The sequence below is a fragment of the Amphiprion ocellaris genome, chromosome 21 (assembly GCF_022539595.1).
Source record: "Amphiprion ocellaris isolate individual 3 ecotype Okinawa chromosome 21, ASM2253959v1, whole genome shotgun sequence".
Lineage (NCBI taxonomy): Eukaryota > Metazoa > Chordata > Actinopteri > Pomacentridae > Amphiprion > Amphiprion ocellaris.
In genome coordinates, this window is record NC_072786.1 from 26,936,127 (window position 1) to 26,953,986 (window position 17,860).

Consider the following 17,860-nt stretch of genomic DNA (forward strand, 5'->3'; position numbering starts at 1 on the left):
GACAAATGTAATTCATAGGACTGTCAGAAAATTAAGAAATATGGTGTCCTATTGGTGGAATAACCACAGGACCTTTAAATTCGGGTGTGGATTTGGATAACTTTCTTTCAAATGAGGCAAAATTGGTGGTTGGCAGCACTTGTTAATTAACGTGGTTAATTCTTCCTGCAAAATTAATAAAAGCTACATGCCTTTATTGTGTAGTTTCAACTTCTCACCTGTAACACTTGCTGTTTTTGTCTGCGTAAAGGGGAAATTCTGCGTTTATTCACATTTAACAGCTACTGGAATTGTCTGATTAACAGCCCTCCTGTGTGTCCTCCTGCTCTACAGGCCTGCTGCAGCACCACGGAGGTGGTTGGAGGAGGAATAAATCCAACCACTGAGCCGGAGGCAGCGCCGCCCTCCGCAGCGCGCAGCAGCTCCGCGTCAACGCAGGAAATTTAAACAGAGCTCCTCCGTCCAGCCGCAGACACGCATCTCCCCGCTCCAAGGTCACCGAGCCGGCAGGACGAGAACGCCCCTCCGTTCCCCTCCACAAGGTAAAGTAACGTTCCCGTTTACCGACTGAAAGACGCGCCGCCGATCGGGAGGATTAACGGAGCGTTTCGGCGTTTTTTGGCGCGCAGGGATGAGCATGTGCTGTAAGAGCAGCAGAATACATTTTCTGATACGTTCAGGAGCCGGAGCAGAGAGGTGGAATTCCCAACTGCTGCCCCGCGGTCACGCTCCTGCAGGGGGAACGAGGCGCATGAGGTGCAGCGATGCGCGTTTTTTGGAGCGGCCGGTTTGGCGCATGTAGGCCCTGGGTATTAAGACTGGCTTCAGCCGGTCCCTGTCCTTACATCAGCAGCATCATACGATTACTGCAGTGCTGAGGAACCACTGTTACATCACCCATTCAGCTCCAGATTCTCTGGAGGGGGGTACAAGTGTAAAAACGGTTTCCCCTGCAACGTCATGAGTTTATCCAAGGATAAGGATTTTCTTTTTATTTCGTTTCCATTGCAGGTTTGTGACAAGCAGAGACGGTATTTCAAGCCCGATCAGCTGATGGGCTTTAAAAATAGCTTCACAGGTCACATGCTGCTGCTTCCATTGAAAAATGCAACACTGTAGTCTGTATTTGACCATAACAGTTCAACAGCAGCAGGATTGTATTTGGGTTGTTGAACTGTAAGGAAAGGTCCTCTGTAGCTGCAGTTTGTTGTGTTCGAGCATCACAACACTTTAAAGCTGCACAGTTTTACTCAGCAGCCACCACTATACAGGATGTATGAATCATAAAACCATAAACTCCAAGCTTTATCTACAGTCGGTGTTGGGGCAGCGTGTTATAGGTGAAAAATATATCATAATAAAATGTTTAATTTCAGTCAGTTTTGCTAATTATTAAACATTTCAATCATCTATTTTAAAGAAAGACCAGGAGTAATTTGAATTTAACCGCTGTAGCCTGTTTATCAGGATACATGGCTAATGTTTTTAGCATAACAATTAAAAGCACATGCATATACATACAGTACAAAGGATAAAGGAATGATCTCATCCTGATATAAGTAAAGAAAGCAACTAGTACCTGGACGTGAATGGAGGCTGGTGACCCTGAACCCCAACGTCAAGTTCGTCAGCATTTGTACCACCGCTGATGCTCCAACTAATGATTGTTTCCATTGTTGATTGATCCGGTGATGAATTTATCCATTAATCGATTAATTATTTGCTCTATAAAATGTCAGAAAATTGTGAAAAATCAGCATTTTCACCATTTATCTCTGGCATTTATCAAAGCCGGAGATAATCAATGTCTAGATTTGTACACAACCTAAAGGTGTTGTTGGGATCTTCACGCACTGGGGGCTCAGCCTACTGTTTTTACATGTTATCCTGATAATTGCACAATATTGTAATTATTTTGTTATAAAATTTATGTTAAATGTGAGACACTGTGAACTAGTCAAAGTAAGGTTTTCCCATTTTTCCACTGCATGCTTTGGAATTAGAGTTATTTATAAGATTTCCAAAGCCAGACTCTTATGTAAAGATGTTCCTTGGAAATACTTGTCTTTTTAAAAACTGTATTTTTTTAGTATTTTGGATGACTGTCTTTAAATAGTCCAGGAGCAGAGATGTAGCTCATGTTGAAGAGAAGAAGTTCAGCCAGTGTTGTGATCATCTGTAAGATATTATTATCAAGGGTTTTATCACGCAGTCAGAATGACAGATGATTAGATTCATGATTATTCTTTTAATATTTTTACTTTTGTTGAAACAAAACCTCAAACAAACCAAAAAATGTAGACCACCCAGGCCTACCGACACCACTGTCTATCTAGTTAGCTTAGCTTGGCATGCAGGCTTGTAACAGGCAGCCTAACTCTGTCCAAAAGAAGGAAAATCTATCTCCCAGCTTCTGTTGAGGTGACAAATTAACGTGTTGCATCGGTTTTGTTTGATGTGTACACAAAGTGAAGTATGCAAACAGCACTGTGTGGGTTTATGAGGGGACACTATTCCTAGTCCTTCCTGGAGCTAAGCTAAGCTTATATTTACCATCCAGTCATGATATTGCATTGATATCAATCTTCTGCGCTAAATTAACTCATTTTTTAAAAATGTCCAACCATTTCTTTAAAAAACTGTAATTTGTAGGATTGAAGCAGTTTATCTAATGACAGTCAGGCTTCATGTTTAACTGCTCCATTGGTCTGGTTGGAGTTTGCTTGTTGCCATAAGGTCAGTGTTACAGCAGTGGTATGCTCCTTTTCAACACAGACATATAGTTTTTGCTAGTATACACTTTCTAGTCTGCTTTAGGGGACTTTGTTTTAGAAATGCACATATTCCACAAACGAGCACAACTGCTGAGCATTTGCACAACTGGTCCTGTAGAGGACCAAGTGGACATAGATTTTGGACTGCATTTGTCCATGCAGACTCTTGCGGACTTGTGAAGAGGACAAAACTTACATAAGTTTGGCCCCTGGCATATCCTTGGGTGTGTGGAAAACAGAAACAATAATTCATGCTTTCCACTTGTTATTGTTAATTACCTACCTAAGCTGCACAAACACACCAAAATGACTGCAAATCATTGAAAAGTCACAAATACACCAAAGGAAACCATTAGTTAATATGCCAGGACTGCTAATCTGGCATACATGCAATGAAAGTACCTCGTTAATCACATACCTCCATAAACAGTTAGTGCAGTAAAAAGTGCAGCCTAAAATTTGTGACTGCAAGCAAATCAGCTGCAGATGCGACAGGAAACCAAATGAGGAGAGACTGTGGGAGGAAATTCTCAATCTTAATTATAAAGAAAAAAAAAATCATGGTTAGTCCCTGTTGGACTCTGGAGGTGCCCGGATTTGTGCATGTTTTCATTCGATGGATCCCAAACCCAGCGAGAAGTTCTAAAATCTCCAGATATTCTGTGTTTTGCTGGAGCTTTGTGTGTTTTTCTATGGTCAGTATGAGAGACAGTGTGACCATGTATGTCCAATCAACCGCTTGAACATCAACAAAACACTTGAAAAATCTGTATCGGTCATGCAGAATTGGCCTTTATACTTTTAGCATGCAGATCAAAACTTGTTGCATGGAGACTATTTTACATGTTCAGCAATAGTTCTCATCCACAGAATATGTATATATTCACCTTGTGGCCTATAAAGTAGCATAATAGCAACAACTTCTAGTGCGTGGTGTCTACAACTGTCCATGTAGGCATCCACAAGGGAGTATAGTCAAGACTTAAGATGACAGACGTTACAGTATAGAAGAGTTTTCTTATTGTTGAGGGCATTTTTGGAAGGTAGAGTACATTCGATTCCACGTTTCTCTTAGTTTGGGAGAATTTCAAGTTATTTTGTCTGCTTTTTCACTAAAGTTTGCTCCTGATTACCTCCAGTTTTTCATTTCCTGACCTTGTGAACTAGGTCTGTATGCATTTCCCCCCATTTGGCTTCTGTCCAGTTTTTCTTCTTTGTAAAGTTGCTTTGCATCAAGTTTCACTCTGTAGGTTGCCTAAACACTGTTGGGTTGATAATGGCCACACTGTTTGTTTGTTAGTTAAGCAGAAGCCTCTCCTAACATGTGGGCTGCTGATCATTAGGACGTTTCTTTGGCTGACTTCGATGCTGGTCTCAGTGTTTACGGCAGTTGACTTTTTTGGCCTAATGTTGCCAATGAATCCACTTCTGCAGTTTTCCGAGGTACTATGCAGGCAGCTTGTTTGGAGCATCTTGGAGAATCTGCCACATGTTTTCTGTGCAGTTACGACGTCACGAAGGAGTCCTAAAGCGACTGTTTGACATGAGACTCTGTGCCCATTACATCTGTTGCACGAATCCTTGTTCTTGTCATCACTCAGTTTGGTTCTTTGTGACTCTAGCTGTGAGTTTAGGTTTGCTGACTGATGGATCGCTGTTGGACAGGACTGTAAACATGACATGGACAAGGTTATACTCCGTTGCTCCTCAGTGATATGAGGACGTAAAAGAGGGGGCGTTTTTTTCTATTTAGATCAGGTTTCAAGATTTCCATGTTCCCTGTTGTGTACCTGACGCAGAACAAAAGACCAAAGCATTGTACTCCAGTGTAAGAACATAACAACACTGACTATTTAACACTCAAGTGCGTACGTAATTGCTGAACAACAGCTACTGTGAGGATTAGCTCTGTTTGTTCTGCAGATTTTGCTCCAAATCTGGCCATTTGTCTAACAAATAATAGATTTAAATCTAATGCTGAAGTACAGAGACTGATAGAAGCTGCAAACTTTCACTTCCATTTGAACTTTTTACAGAATTATTCATTTTTTAGTTCTCATAAAGGTGCAACACATAACAGCACATGGAAACATTTCTATTTTATTTATTTTTTAGTTTAAATGACAGCTGAGGTTTCTGTATCTTTGTAGTTGAGTTGTATTTGAATCCATATAATGCTTGACACTTCTGCATTGGCTCACCTCCCCACACATAATTTAGAAACTGTGGAGCAATTGAAAGCATAAAGACCATATTAGAAGTAGATATAGGCTGATATATTGGCGATAATTAGCTTGTCAGTGCTGCATACTGGTGTCAAGGTACATTAGGGCTGCAACTGATGATTCTTTTCATTGCCCATTAATTTTTTGATTATCTTCTTCATTATTTGATTAGTTGTTTGGTCTATAAAATGTCAGAAAATAAAGAAATATGAAATGACTAATGTCTTCTTTTGTATACAATCCATAAATAACTAGTTTACTGTCATGAAAAGTAACAAAGCTAGAAAACATTCAGATTTAAGAAGAAGAATTTTTTGTAACGACATTACTTTGTTTACATAGTTGGTGATTAATTTAATATCCAATAACTAATTGCATTTCTGAGCATTTTTTGCTCATTTTTTACTGCAGTATAAAGTCCAGCACCTCCTATGGAGAAAGCACAACCATGACAACGAATAAAAACAACTAAAAAATGTCTTCTGTGCAGTAGGACAAAGTTACAATGGTAAAATCATAAAAAAGAAGATTTGATTATTTATTTTACAAAACTTGACAAAACCTGTAATGTATAACATTTTTTTCAAATGAACACGGATGTGACCAACAATGTGGCTGAAAGAAATGGTGGCTTTACATACTATAAATATTTTACAACTTGCATATTTTGATTCACTTCCATACTTTTCTCCTAACTGCTCAGTGGAAACACTGCCTGCAGTTCAGCCGAGTTCAGCCAAAAAGTCAATGAATTTTTGTTACGTGACTGTTGGTTGCAGATGAATCATTTCTACATTCACATTTGCACCGAGATCTGCAAACATTTTTTGTTTTTAATGGATTCGATTTCCTCCAAATTGTGACTTTTTGGTGATTTTTTTTTTTAAACCAAAGTGATATCATAAGCTGATGAAATGTTAAGATTTTAAGCTTAGATTTGTATCATTTTCATCACAATAAAACGCATGAGAAATGAGTAGTTCAAGGACCATAGGAAAGTTGAAAATCTTATCAATGTTCTTGTATTTGCAGTTTCTGGCTCTGGTGAATGATATAAGTCTGACAGTCTTTACGTAGTGAATCTAAAACCTCAGAATCACTTGTTTTATACTACATATACTGATTTTATAAGCTGCTGTACCTGATTGTGTGTTCATTTAGTGGCACTTAGTTGTTCAGTTCATTCTAAACCAAAGATATAACAGCACAATACGAGCGCGACCTTCATGACGTGGTCAGAGGTGCGTGCCGGAGCCGGACCGTTGGATTGGATGCTGACTGTGGGCGTTCCCACATGGAAAAGCATCCATGTAGGTTTAGCTGCATGTGACTTACGACTGATGATTTCATTTTATTTCAAGCTATAGTCTCAGCAAACAAAAATAAACCAGCACTGCAGGTTGGGAGAATTATTATGTGCACAAGTTTGTTTAATTAAGTTTCATCTCCAGGAATTAGGTGAAGGGCCTCAGACTTCAGAGGCCGACGGTGGAGTAGAAAGAGTATTATATTCTGGGTGTGTTTTACGGGAAGACCCCCTGCCTGGTGGCTTGTTTTGATCTGAGAACAGCTTTCAGAGGGAGCCATTGTTTCTGAGGTATTTCTCCGGTTTGTCGGCATGCGAGACCAAGGGCAAGACTGTTTACGTGATCTCTGTGGACGCATTGTGTTCGCAAGATGAAATTTGTGCCTCAGTCAACATTAAGGGAGCTGCTGATTGGGTTAATGATTTCTGAAAACAAAGTCAGTAGTGTTACTCAGAGGTTACCTTAGAGCTAATCTTGCGTTGCCATAACTTTAAGTCCCATGAGACTGGGCTGGGGGAGTGAGGGTCATGCTGGTAACCGCCGACTGTAGAGGTCAAGTTCCCCGTTGTAGAGTCTCACAGGGCTTAAAGCGCCTGTTTATCTGAAATACCTGAAGCTGTGGAATATTTCTGCCCTTGAAGGTCTCAACCATTACTGTAGTGGGAGAACTTATACTTTTAACACTCTGTATTTCATCTTTTACAGGTTAAACAGGAATGTCGACTGGCCCTTCACTCTAAATTTAGCTAATCTCCTGTTGTCCCTTATTCCCACAGAAGACTCCATAAAGGCCCACATTAAAAACCTATTATTAGGTGACCACCAACCAACCTTTCATCATCAGTGAAAGTGGAAGAAAGTTGCAAATATGAAGTTTTTAAAAAAAAAAACTTTAGTGAGGAACATGGAGGACGTTGGAAAAGTTGTATCTTGGTGGAATTTCAGCAGGTTTAAAGCTACACTAATTCCTGCACCTTCCCTCAGTTAAATGGAGCATTTTAGTGTTTTTCAGCTCATTGTTTTGATCCAGAACTTTGCTGTTTTGGTTCAGTTTCTCTACTCTCATTAGTGTTGCTTCTAGATGCTCTCATAAACTCTAGATCTCAACCAGTACTGGACTTTTGGGGCTGATCCTAATTCTTGGGGAGCAAAAATGCTCATTGATGCAACAGCCCCTTTTATGTAGATACCTGTTAACTGTCAGCTTTAGCTTTTGTCAAACCAACCTACACAAAGACAAAACTCTGGTCACAGATTTGTATCTACTGGATAAAACATGTCTAACATGTCATTAGAATACGTTTGCTTGAGGCACGCTTGGTATTTAAGCACAAATACCAACTTATGCATGCTTAAAGAAGTTATATTTGTTGGAATTTAGTGTCTCAGCCTGTTGTAGAGAAGATTAAATGCAGCAAACGTTGACTGTATTGCATAACAGCTTGTCAAATGAGGATTTTTTTTTAACTAAGAGTTCACTTTAGTATACATATTACAGTCATAGTGGGTCCAAGATACAATTCACAGCAGATACAGAAAAGACTGACGCACAGTAATCAGGAGGTTCTTCTGTACCTGGCCCAGTCCTCTATCCAAGGTCATTTTGTTCTGCACTGAATATCCCAAACATGAACCACTCTTCCCCATTTTGTTGTAAAAAGATGAATTCTACCACCAACACAGTACCTCAGTTTCCTTAAAATAACCTCTGATATTAGAGACTTCCACAGTTGAATAGAGGGGGATTGACACCAACCCACTTAGTCATTACAACCTTCCTAGCCAACATTAAAAAAAACTGAACTACCTCATTGTGTCCCTTTAAAGCATCTGGTATGAACCCCAATAGGCAGAGTAGAGGACTCAGAATCAGTTGCTGTCCTATAACTAGACTGATCTCTCTATTACAGCCTACCAACTTAATTTCTTTACAATCCCAGAGGCAATGAATTCTGGTCCCTATAGTTATTTTACAATTTGGACATTTTGGGACCGCTCCTGTTGTGTATTTACTGTATATGTAAACATTTTGTAAAATATTATATTGCATCTCACTGTATCTGTTGCTTATTGATAATTTAGAAGGTAACAGTAAAATTTCTTCCCATGATTCTTTATCAGTTTCTGTCTTGAGCAGTGTACAACAAGATATTCTTAGTGATTCAAGCCTGTTGCTTTTATACGATACAAAGGATTTCTGCTTTTGGCATTCCAGAAGTGTTCCTTCTAATAACTGAAAGTCATCTGAGGGACTAAGAGCATTCATTTTAGTGTACACATGGTGTCTACAAATCATTGATAGGTATTTTAAAAAGAGGACTTTATTGCACAAACCAAGTGCCTTAGGTCAGTGTTACACTTTCTAATGTCGTGATTTCACAAGGGTCTCCTCGCCTCAGCATGATGTAATTTAATCTCCCCACGTTCATGACAGTCTGTAAGGTGGGCAAAGTTTCTGCAAGGACAGTAGTGCAGAAGTTTAGCAGCTGTATGCAGATACAACCAACTGAGCATGTGTGGAATGGAGTTCTCCAAATAGACTAGAGTAATGGTGTACTAGGGACAACTATGCAGCTCTTTATGTCTGTGAAAGGAGTGTAATCAAGACAGGAAGTAGCACAGTATCTGGGGTATGTCCATTGGGGGATCAAATTTGGTAAAACTGCTGCTTTCCAAGAGATGTTGCGCTGTAAAATAGGATAGAAGTGTGTCCTGATGGGATGATGCCGCCACATGTTTTGCCAGATGTGCAGGTGTGTGTTGCTTCCCTTAGCTTGGATCCACCGAGGCTTCTCCTTTGGAGTGAATTTGGATTTTGCAGCTGCCAAGACGGTCGCAAATCCAAGCTCTCAGCGGGGCGGCCAATCGGTGTTTTCCGAGTCTTTAGTCTATCACCTCAAAACCCTCGCTGGGTGTTCGTAGCTCATTCAGGGGTGGGAGAGTGAAACCAGGCCCGAGTTTCATCCCCACACCTCTCACCTGTTCCTTCTTTACCGGAGCTCACCTGAAATCCAACACTGGGGTCTTGGCTCAACTCTTACTGTGAATTAAACCTGAGATTCTGCATCTTTGTAGGCTGCAAAGAACCAGGCTTCCTGCCAACAAGTATTGTTGTCCTTGGAGGACACACACACACGCACACACACACACACACACACACACACACACACACACACACACACACACACACACACACACACACACACACACACACACACACTCCAGTACAATGTAACCTGAAATCTGATGAGCTTTTGCCAGTCGAATGATTTGATTACAGAAATGTTATTTTGGTTTCTGGCCTCCCGCTTTCAACTTGCTGCTCATTTATTGAAGAGACAAACCAACACACAGTACAGGTGCGTTACTGTCTTCATGCTTCACGTGTCCATAAATGCAGATTTTTCCACCTTGATGACTAAATATGCATAATTGTTTTTGACACATTAATTGACTAAATCAGTTCTCTGAACCCCAAAATCTACTGACAGGTTCAAAAAAGATTTTCACTTTCCAACAATCCTTGAACTACTCAGTGGCACTATTGTAAAACACCACGAAATCAAAGCCTAAAATTATGATATTTAATAAAAATCACTTTATTTTACAAGCGTTGCTCAGGAAAAATACCAAAAAATAAAACCTTTGCTTTAATCAAATTCTGCAACAAAACAAAAACTTCTGAGCTTATTGGCAAAACTGTGAAGGTATCAGTGACTCAGTTGTGACCAACAGTCATGTGACCTAAATTGAGGGATTATTCAGGTGAACTGCAGGTTGTGTTTGTGTTTAGACAGAATAAATAGAAGACAAGTATAGAAAGTAATTACAAAATTAAGTCATAAAATACCGAGTATGTGGAGCAAACTTATTTTTCCAGTGTTGTTAACACCTGTGGGCACTTGGAAAAATGTTGTACATGTTGGTTTCAGGTTTTTAACATTTTTGTAAAATAAATAAAGAAAGAAATGACTTTTTTCTGCTTTATGATGTATGCCCTTTTAATGTTTTATTACAGCACAGATGACATTTCTGAGTTTATCTACATTCTAGTCATGATTTATATTGTGTGGAAAATTATGCAAAAATGATTTTTGTGCTGTATAATGAAGTTATAATATCATAAAAAAGAAAATAAAACATTTACAACATCTTTTTCTAAGTGCCTACAGGTGTGGCCAACACTGGAAATAATACTACAGATATTTTACTACCTTCCTTTTTAGTTTGTTTCCATACTTACCTTCTATCTGCTCTGTGTAAACACTGCCTGCAGTTCAACTGAAAAGTCTCTGAATTTTTTTCTCAGGATCGCTGATCTTAGGTGAGTCACTAATGGCGTCACAGTTGTGTTGAGGATCACAGAATTTTTTGTTTTTTACAGAAAATGTTTGACAGTTGTTAAAACGTAGAATAAAGTGATTCTGATTAAAATACCATGATTTTACACCACAGATGAGCAGTTCAAGAGCTGTTGAAAAGATGAATGCTGCAATTTTGGCTTTTTTGACTTTAAAACCACATGCCTTTATTTTATTTAGTGCAGCTCTACATCATTTCACACACACTAAATGCGTCTTTCACAACTCAAAACATGCATTTTATTTTCCCTTTACACACATTTTGCCACTGAAATTGGGCTCAGATTGCAGACAACCGATGCTCAGTATCTGCTCCTGAACTCAGCTGCTGAGGATTGAAAAACTTGGCTCAACATCTCTGATTGTATTTTATGCCAACAGTAATGTGACTCCTATTAGCCACCACAAATCCTCACTTAACTGATTCACGAGTGGTTTAGTAAAGTCATGCTGGGATTTAGCTGTTGTCCTTAAAAAGTTTTACCACCATCAGACATCCTGACAGTGACCCTGACACTCCAAACTTGTAATGTTTTCTGCCAAAAAATGTCTTTAAAATGATGTGATGTTCTTTCCAGCATCATATTTTTGGCCTATTGTTAGTCCTGCTTTCGTAAATGTCGGTTTGTCAGGTGAAGGTCGCTGCAGAGACTTGCAAAACCAAGGAGGAAGTGTTGACATTGTCGCGACTGAACGGTGACTTTGTTGTCTTTGACTTTTGTTGATCACAAACCAGATCCGTCACACTTTACAGGACGTTTCTCTTCTATTTTCTGTCCAGAAGCTGCTCTTTTTTTATTGTCAGTCTGTTCCCAGCTTCATATTGGAAGCCATCAATTTAAGCTGCTTATGTGTTCTGAGGATCCTTGGTGCATTGTCGTCATGTTCAATCAATCAAAACCGGTATCTCCAGCGAGTGCTGCAGTAGACAGCCTGTAATCTGATTAGCCTGGATTAGACCTGCTGTATGGAACTGTGGAAAAACGCCATAATCTCTAACTTTCATTAAAGGGCCAATGCAGGGTTTTCTTATACACTTGGAGGATTATATTTCCATTCAGCTGCCACAAGTTTGAGATGTTTTTGTTAATATAAAGGCACAGTTACAACCAGCCATAATTACCAGCCCCCAGTAATCCAGTGCCGCTGTACTGGTCACTAACCAGTACATCACCATCACAAAGAGAAACACCCCAGCAGATGTAGTTAGAAATTTTTAAAAATCCTCTTTTAAATATTTGCTCATTCATTCACTCATTCATGCATTTTTTCATTCATTAATGTGAGCAGATGTACCAAAAGGACATTTTTTTCCTTGTTTTTCCTGCTTCAAATATTTAGCAAGAGTTTTAAGCCACGGAGCAAAGTGTAAAAGATTAGCGGAATATTTAAAGCTGCACTAATCAGTGTTTGTGTTGTTAAAAGGGTCACGTTTTACTGACTAGGACAAAACAATAGAAAAGTTACCTTCAGCTGGGTCGGACATTTGGAGCAGCTCTCAGCTCGTTTTTCTCTTCATTCTGTCTGCAGTTTACTTCTGTGGCTGACATTTGCCACAGTGACCTAATTTTCAGTGCAGCAGTAAATAAATAAGTAAAAACTCTGATAAACCAGCATTATTTTCTTAAGGTGCCAAGAAGGAATTTAATTGTTAACCTAAAAAATATGAAAAATAAACTATTTGCTCTAATTAGATTCTTCTAAAAACAAAAAATATTTCATCCATGATACATCTGTGAAGCTATTAGTGACTCAGCTGTGACCAACAGTGACAGGACAGAAATTCAGGAACTATTCATCTGAACTGTTTTTACACAGAGGAGGCAAACATTGGAAAAAAGTTAAAAATATATACCGCTGTTCAACAGTTTGGGGTCATCCAGACATTCCATGTTTTCCAGTAAAACTCCCACTTTTCTCCATGTGCTAACATAACTGCACAAGGGTTTTCTAATCATCAATGAGCCTTTCAACACCATTAGCTAACACAATGTAGCATTAGAACACAGGAGTGATGGTTGCTGGAAATGTTCCTCTGTACCTCTATGGAGATATTCCATTAAAAATCAGCTGTTTCCAGCTACAATAGTCATTTACCACATTAACAATGTCTACACTGGATTTATCATTCATTTAATGTTATCTTCATTGAAGCAAAAAAAATGCTTTTCTTTCAAAAATAAGGACATTTGTAAGAGACCCCAGACTTTTGGACGGTAGTGTAAGTAGTGAAATATCTCTAGTATGTAGTCACAGTTTTACAGTATTGATAATACTTGTGGACACTTAGAAAACTGTTGTACATATTGACTCCAAGTTTTAAAATGTATCTAAAACATTTTTTTGTGATGTGTGACATTATAACTGCTTCATTCTGCACATTTCTGAGTTTTCTCTATTTCTAGTCATGGTTGTTCTGTTTTCAAACAGCTCCAGGACTTTATATTTTAGAGAAAAATGAGCTCACATTGAGGAAAAAGATTATTTTTTAATACTTACATTTTACCTTGGTTCCATACTGGTCTTCTATCTGCTTTGTGTAAACACTGCCTGCAGTTGGGCTGAAAGTCTAGGAATTTTTCTCACATGACTGTTGGTTCAGCAGAGTCACTAATAGTTTGTGGTTGCCCAAGCAGAATTTTTAGTTTTTTACAGAATATGGTTCATACAAACAATATTTTTTTATTTTTATTTTTTTTTTAAAGCAAATTTTTTAAATGAGACGTGGAATAAAGTGATTTCGATTAAAATATCACAATTTAAAAGCTTACATTTGGTTAATTTTCACAATGGGAATTCTAGATTGCACATGATGAGTTCACAGGCTGTTGGAAAGTGGAAAACCCAATGATTATTTCTATTTTTACATTTTCCGGCTGTGATGAAGTCTAGAATTTTGGCATTTTAAAAAGGAATTTTTTTAAACTCTTTAACCACTGGCAGGTTTTGTGGTTCTGAGGGTTAATTCAAGTGTTACTTTGATGTCACTCTCCATTCTCTAAATTCACATCTGTGTTTCAAAGCACATTATTCCTAGTAAATGCGTTTACCAGCATTAAAATTAAATTGCCGTAGAGGTGAGTCGTCCCAGTAACGACCTCGTGAGTCTCCACGTCGCTGCAACCTGATCTGACAAAAGCAGCAACAAAGACGGGGAGCAGCATCATTTATTGATGCTGATTTTCATTCACAGTCTCACAACTGAGACGTCCAGTGGCCTCGTAAAACTCGAATGTTCTCACATGAAGCTTGATGCTGTTCGATGTAGCGCTGCCTTCTTGCAGACCTGCAGCTTTATTTTTCAGTTCTTAATATGATGTTGAAACAGTAGATGGACGGTGAAACTCGTATGTTGGGGTTTGTTTTGAGGACTTTGACAGCAGAGATCAGAGGAGGGGGACTGTGTTTGTGTTCTTGGTGTTGACTCGCTGCCCAGTGGGTTACTGAAACAGAAGAACATCGGGGTGCAGATGTTGGTTCTCAGAAAACTGTCGGGTGTGACCATTTAACCGTCACGAGGAAGAAGCTATCAGTGAGACCAGAACACAGAAGAAAACATTAACCTGAGGTAGTATTTAAATCAGTAAAAAGTGTTTTACACTGTCATTTTACACATATTTGCTGTTATTTGGCTGAAGGAAAAATATTCTGAATTAAAATAATTATTTTACAGATTTCCTGAAAAGGGTTTGAAAATTGTTAAGGATTTGTTATCTAGTGAAAAAAAATTTTTTTTTACATATTTACTGCAAAAAAGGGGACATTTTAAAGAAATAATTTTTTAAAAAAAAATTCAAAAGTCACATTTAAAAATAATGTCCACATCAAAATATCAAAACCTTTGAAAGTAAAATTACACTTTTTGATACTGTATTTAAATCAGCAAAAAATATTTTGTTATCTGGACAAAAAAAATTTATTATATGAATTAAAATTGTTATTTTACAGATTTCCTGGTTTTACTGAATTGCAGATAATATCTGTAAAATCACAGAAAAAATAACAATTTACAGCAAACAAAACACAGTAACTGTAAATATTGTCCATAACAAAAATCTGTATTTTCACAAGTAGTAATTTGTATTTTTGCAGTGGCCTCGCTGCCAGATTTTCACAATTTTTTTTTTATAGTGCATTAAGTACAGGGCTGCTCATCTGTCGTCATTTTGCCATTTCATCTGGAATCTGGAAACCAAATCACAGGTTAAAATCAAACCATTACAACAAAATCTTTTAATTCTAGGTCTCATTTTCAATATTGACAAAAATTGACTGTTTGCTCTGAATAGATTCTGTAAAAAAGAGCAAATTCTGTTCTTCTTGGCCAACCCTGCTGATGTAGTTCAGTTAAAGATGCAGATACTTCTTTTTCTGTTGGGGCCTCATTTGAACAAAACCTCTTATCTCTCCTGAACAGCGTTCTGCTGCTGCAGTGTTGGAAAAAGATTTCAGAGGAAGCTGCTGTTGTGGGATTTAAGGCACTTTCTGTACATTCTATGTATTTACAAAAGCATTCAACTATTATTTTCTTATTCATTCGTCTAAAAAGAATGAAAAAGCCAAGAAAATGCATTTTAGGTTTTTAGTTATGATTGCTAACATCTAAAACTCAGAGATACTTTTTGTGAATTAACTTAACCAGATATTTCAAACCAGCAAAGGTCATTTTTTCTAAGGAAACTTAAACAGTTCCTGCACGTTTTTTGCTCACTGTGATCTTATTTTTCTCTGCAGTATAAAGTCCTGCACCTCTATGAAAACAGAACAACCATGACTAGAAGTAGAGAAAACTAGAAAATGTCTGTTGTGCTGTACAGCAAAGTCATAATGCCATAAATCAAAAAAAGAAACAAAAGTTGATTTTTTTAATTATTTGTTTTACAAAAATTGGAAAAACTTGGAATCAACTTGTAAAATATTCTTCCAACTGTCCACAGGTTCTACCTATACAGAAAAAAAAACACTTTTGACTTTACAAACTGTAGATATTTATCTATTTACAATTTTAATTTGCTTCCATATTTGATTCCTCTCTGCTCTGTTGAAACACTGCCTGAAGTTCAGCTGAAAAATCTCTGAATTTTTATCACCTTACTGTTGGTTTCAGCTGAGACATGAATGATTTCACATTTGTACCAAGTGCATAATTTCTTGTTTTTTACAGAATCTTGGCAGTGTGAATGGTTAATTTTTGACAAAATTTTACGTAAAGAGAAGAAGAAAAAGTTAAAATCTGATGATTCTTTTTGTTTTTACAGCTTCTAGTTTTGATAAAAGGTTTAATTTTGGCATTTTTAAAACAAAACAAAACTTGCCTTTTAAACCAGTCGATGAGTTTTTGGGCTTCAGAAGGTTCAGATCTGTACTTCTGCCTAGAATCCTGAATTTATTACAGTATTTTTTAGTGGATTTTCCCCTTTAATTTTTCTTTTTCTTAACTGATTCAACCCCTGCTAGTAATTATTTCCCAGCTGTTCTCAGTAAACCTCTGTGTCTCGCTGTGCAAATGTTAAATAAATGCGTTTTTGTCATTGTGCGGTGCAAATATGATTTTCCGCCTAATTGTGTGAAACCAAACAGGTTGTTTCTTCACACCTCTCAGCAGCCAACACATCAGCAGTGTGATGTGTGTTGGGTTTTTGCTCAGGTGTGTTTGGTGTGTACACAGCAACACCTGATCTGAGCTGGACCAGCCTCCGCTTCTTTCCCACTGCAGCCTGAAGGCAGAGAGGTGTGTTCTGAAGGTGAACGGTGGGCGGAGCCAGTCTGGTCTCTCAGGTAAAGTGAGTTCTCGTCCTCTGGTGTGGATTGTGCTGCGTTCGAGTGCATGTTTGCACACGTTTCCACCAGGATACGGACCTCAGCCGTTGTCCTTCAGTCACATTACTGCTGTGTGTAAACTGCTGATATGATTTCATTTGTCTGTTTATTTTCCCAGAAACAGCTTCATTTATTTCTAAAGTCTCAAAGCAGCTGATCGATAATCAATCACAGGATGAGTGGAGTCATGTAGGTTGTGGCTTTTAATGTGCTTTTTCTCTGTGGTTTCGGTGATTTTCAGCGTTGAGGTGGGACAGCGATGCCGCCTCCAGCCGCGAGTCCTCCAGCCGTGACCCCACCGGACGGCGGGTGGGGGTGGGCCGTGGTGTTTGGGTCATTCATCTCCATCGGCTTCTCCTACGCCTTCCCCAAAGCCATCACGGTGTTCTTCAAAGACATCCAGATCATCTTCAACGCCTCCTACAGTCAGATCGCATGGATCTCCTCCATCATGCTCGCCGTCATGTACGCTGCAGGTGAGTGGAAGGAGGGTTTCATTAGGAAACGTCCAACCAAAATGCAAACCATACAAACATAATAACCACAAGATAAATCTGGATTAAATGGCAATAAAAGAGTACAGAATAAAAGACACAGCACAAAAATAGCAGTTCTCACGAAAAATAGGATGCTCCAGAAATTATGATACATGTCTCATTAAAATGTTCACTAAAAATAAACATTTCGCACTAAATAGATTCTGTAAAAATAAAAAAATTCTGCTTTCCTCTGCACAACTGTGAAGCCTTTAATAACTAAGCTGTGACCAACACTCACGTCACAAAAAATCAGGACTTTTCATTGAACTGCAGGCAGTGTTTACACAGAACAGACAGAAAAGTATGGAAGCAAATTAATGAAAGCAGTACAGAAGAGTAGATCTATGAAACTTCAATTCAAGTTTTTCCCTTAATCAAAATATTAACCTGCTTTTGAGGGAATCTTTGGATTTCATATTATGAAACTCATCAATGTTTTTTTTTTTTGTGTGTGTAAATGGTTTCTGCATTATTTCCTGAGCCCAAAAAGGGTAAAAAAACTGTAAAATAATAATGATAATATCTGGTGAAATCACAGAAAAATGTATTAAATTACATGTTGACTGCAAAAAAACAAACAAAAAAACAGGCCAAAACTTAAAGAAATGATTAAAGAAAAAAAATGTAATTTAAAAATCACATTTAAAAAAATCCATATCAAAACTCTAAACCTTTAATTGTAAATAAAATTATGCTTTTTTAATAATATGTAAATCAGTACAAAATATTTTACATTGTCATTTTACAGATATTTGCTGTTATTTGGATGAAGGAAAAAATATTATAAGAATTAAAATATTAATAATTAATAATAAAAATGATTTTACAGCTTTC

At 37.9% G+C, this 17,860-nt stretch overlaps 1 protein-coding gene across 2 annotated transcripts in view; it reads left to right on the forward strand.

Moving 5' to 3' along the window:
• Positions 1–380: 380 nt before the first annotated feature.
• Positions 381–17,860, forward strand: part of zgc:165507 (monocarboxylate transporter 2) — a 38,070-nt gene continuing 20,590 nt past the window's right edge. The window contains exons 1-2 of one of the 2 annotated variants that reach the window (XM_023298769.3): positions 381–542; positions 16,729–16,963. In XM_023298769.3, coding sequence (XP_023154537.1) covers positions 16,747–16,963 — 217 coding nt within the window. In that variant the 5' untranslated portion in view covers positions 381–542; positions 16,729–16,746. Of the gene's footprint in view, positions 543–16,433; positions 16,559–16,728; positions 16,964–17,860 lie in introns of those variants that run through there. The other variant, XM_035943133.2, reaches the window with a different exon arrangement.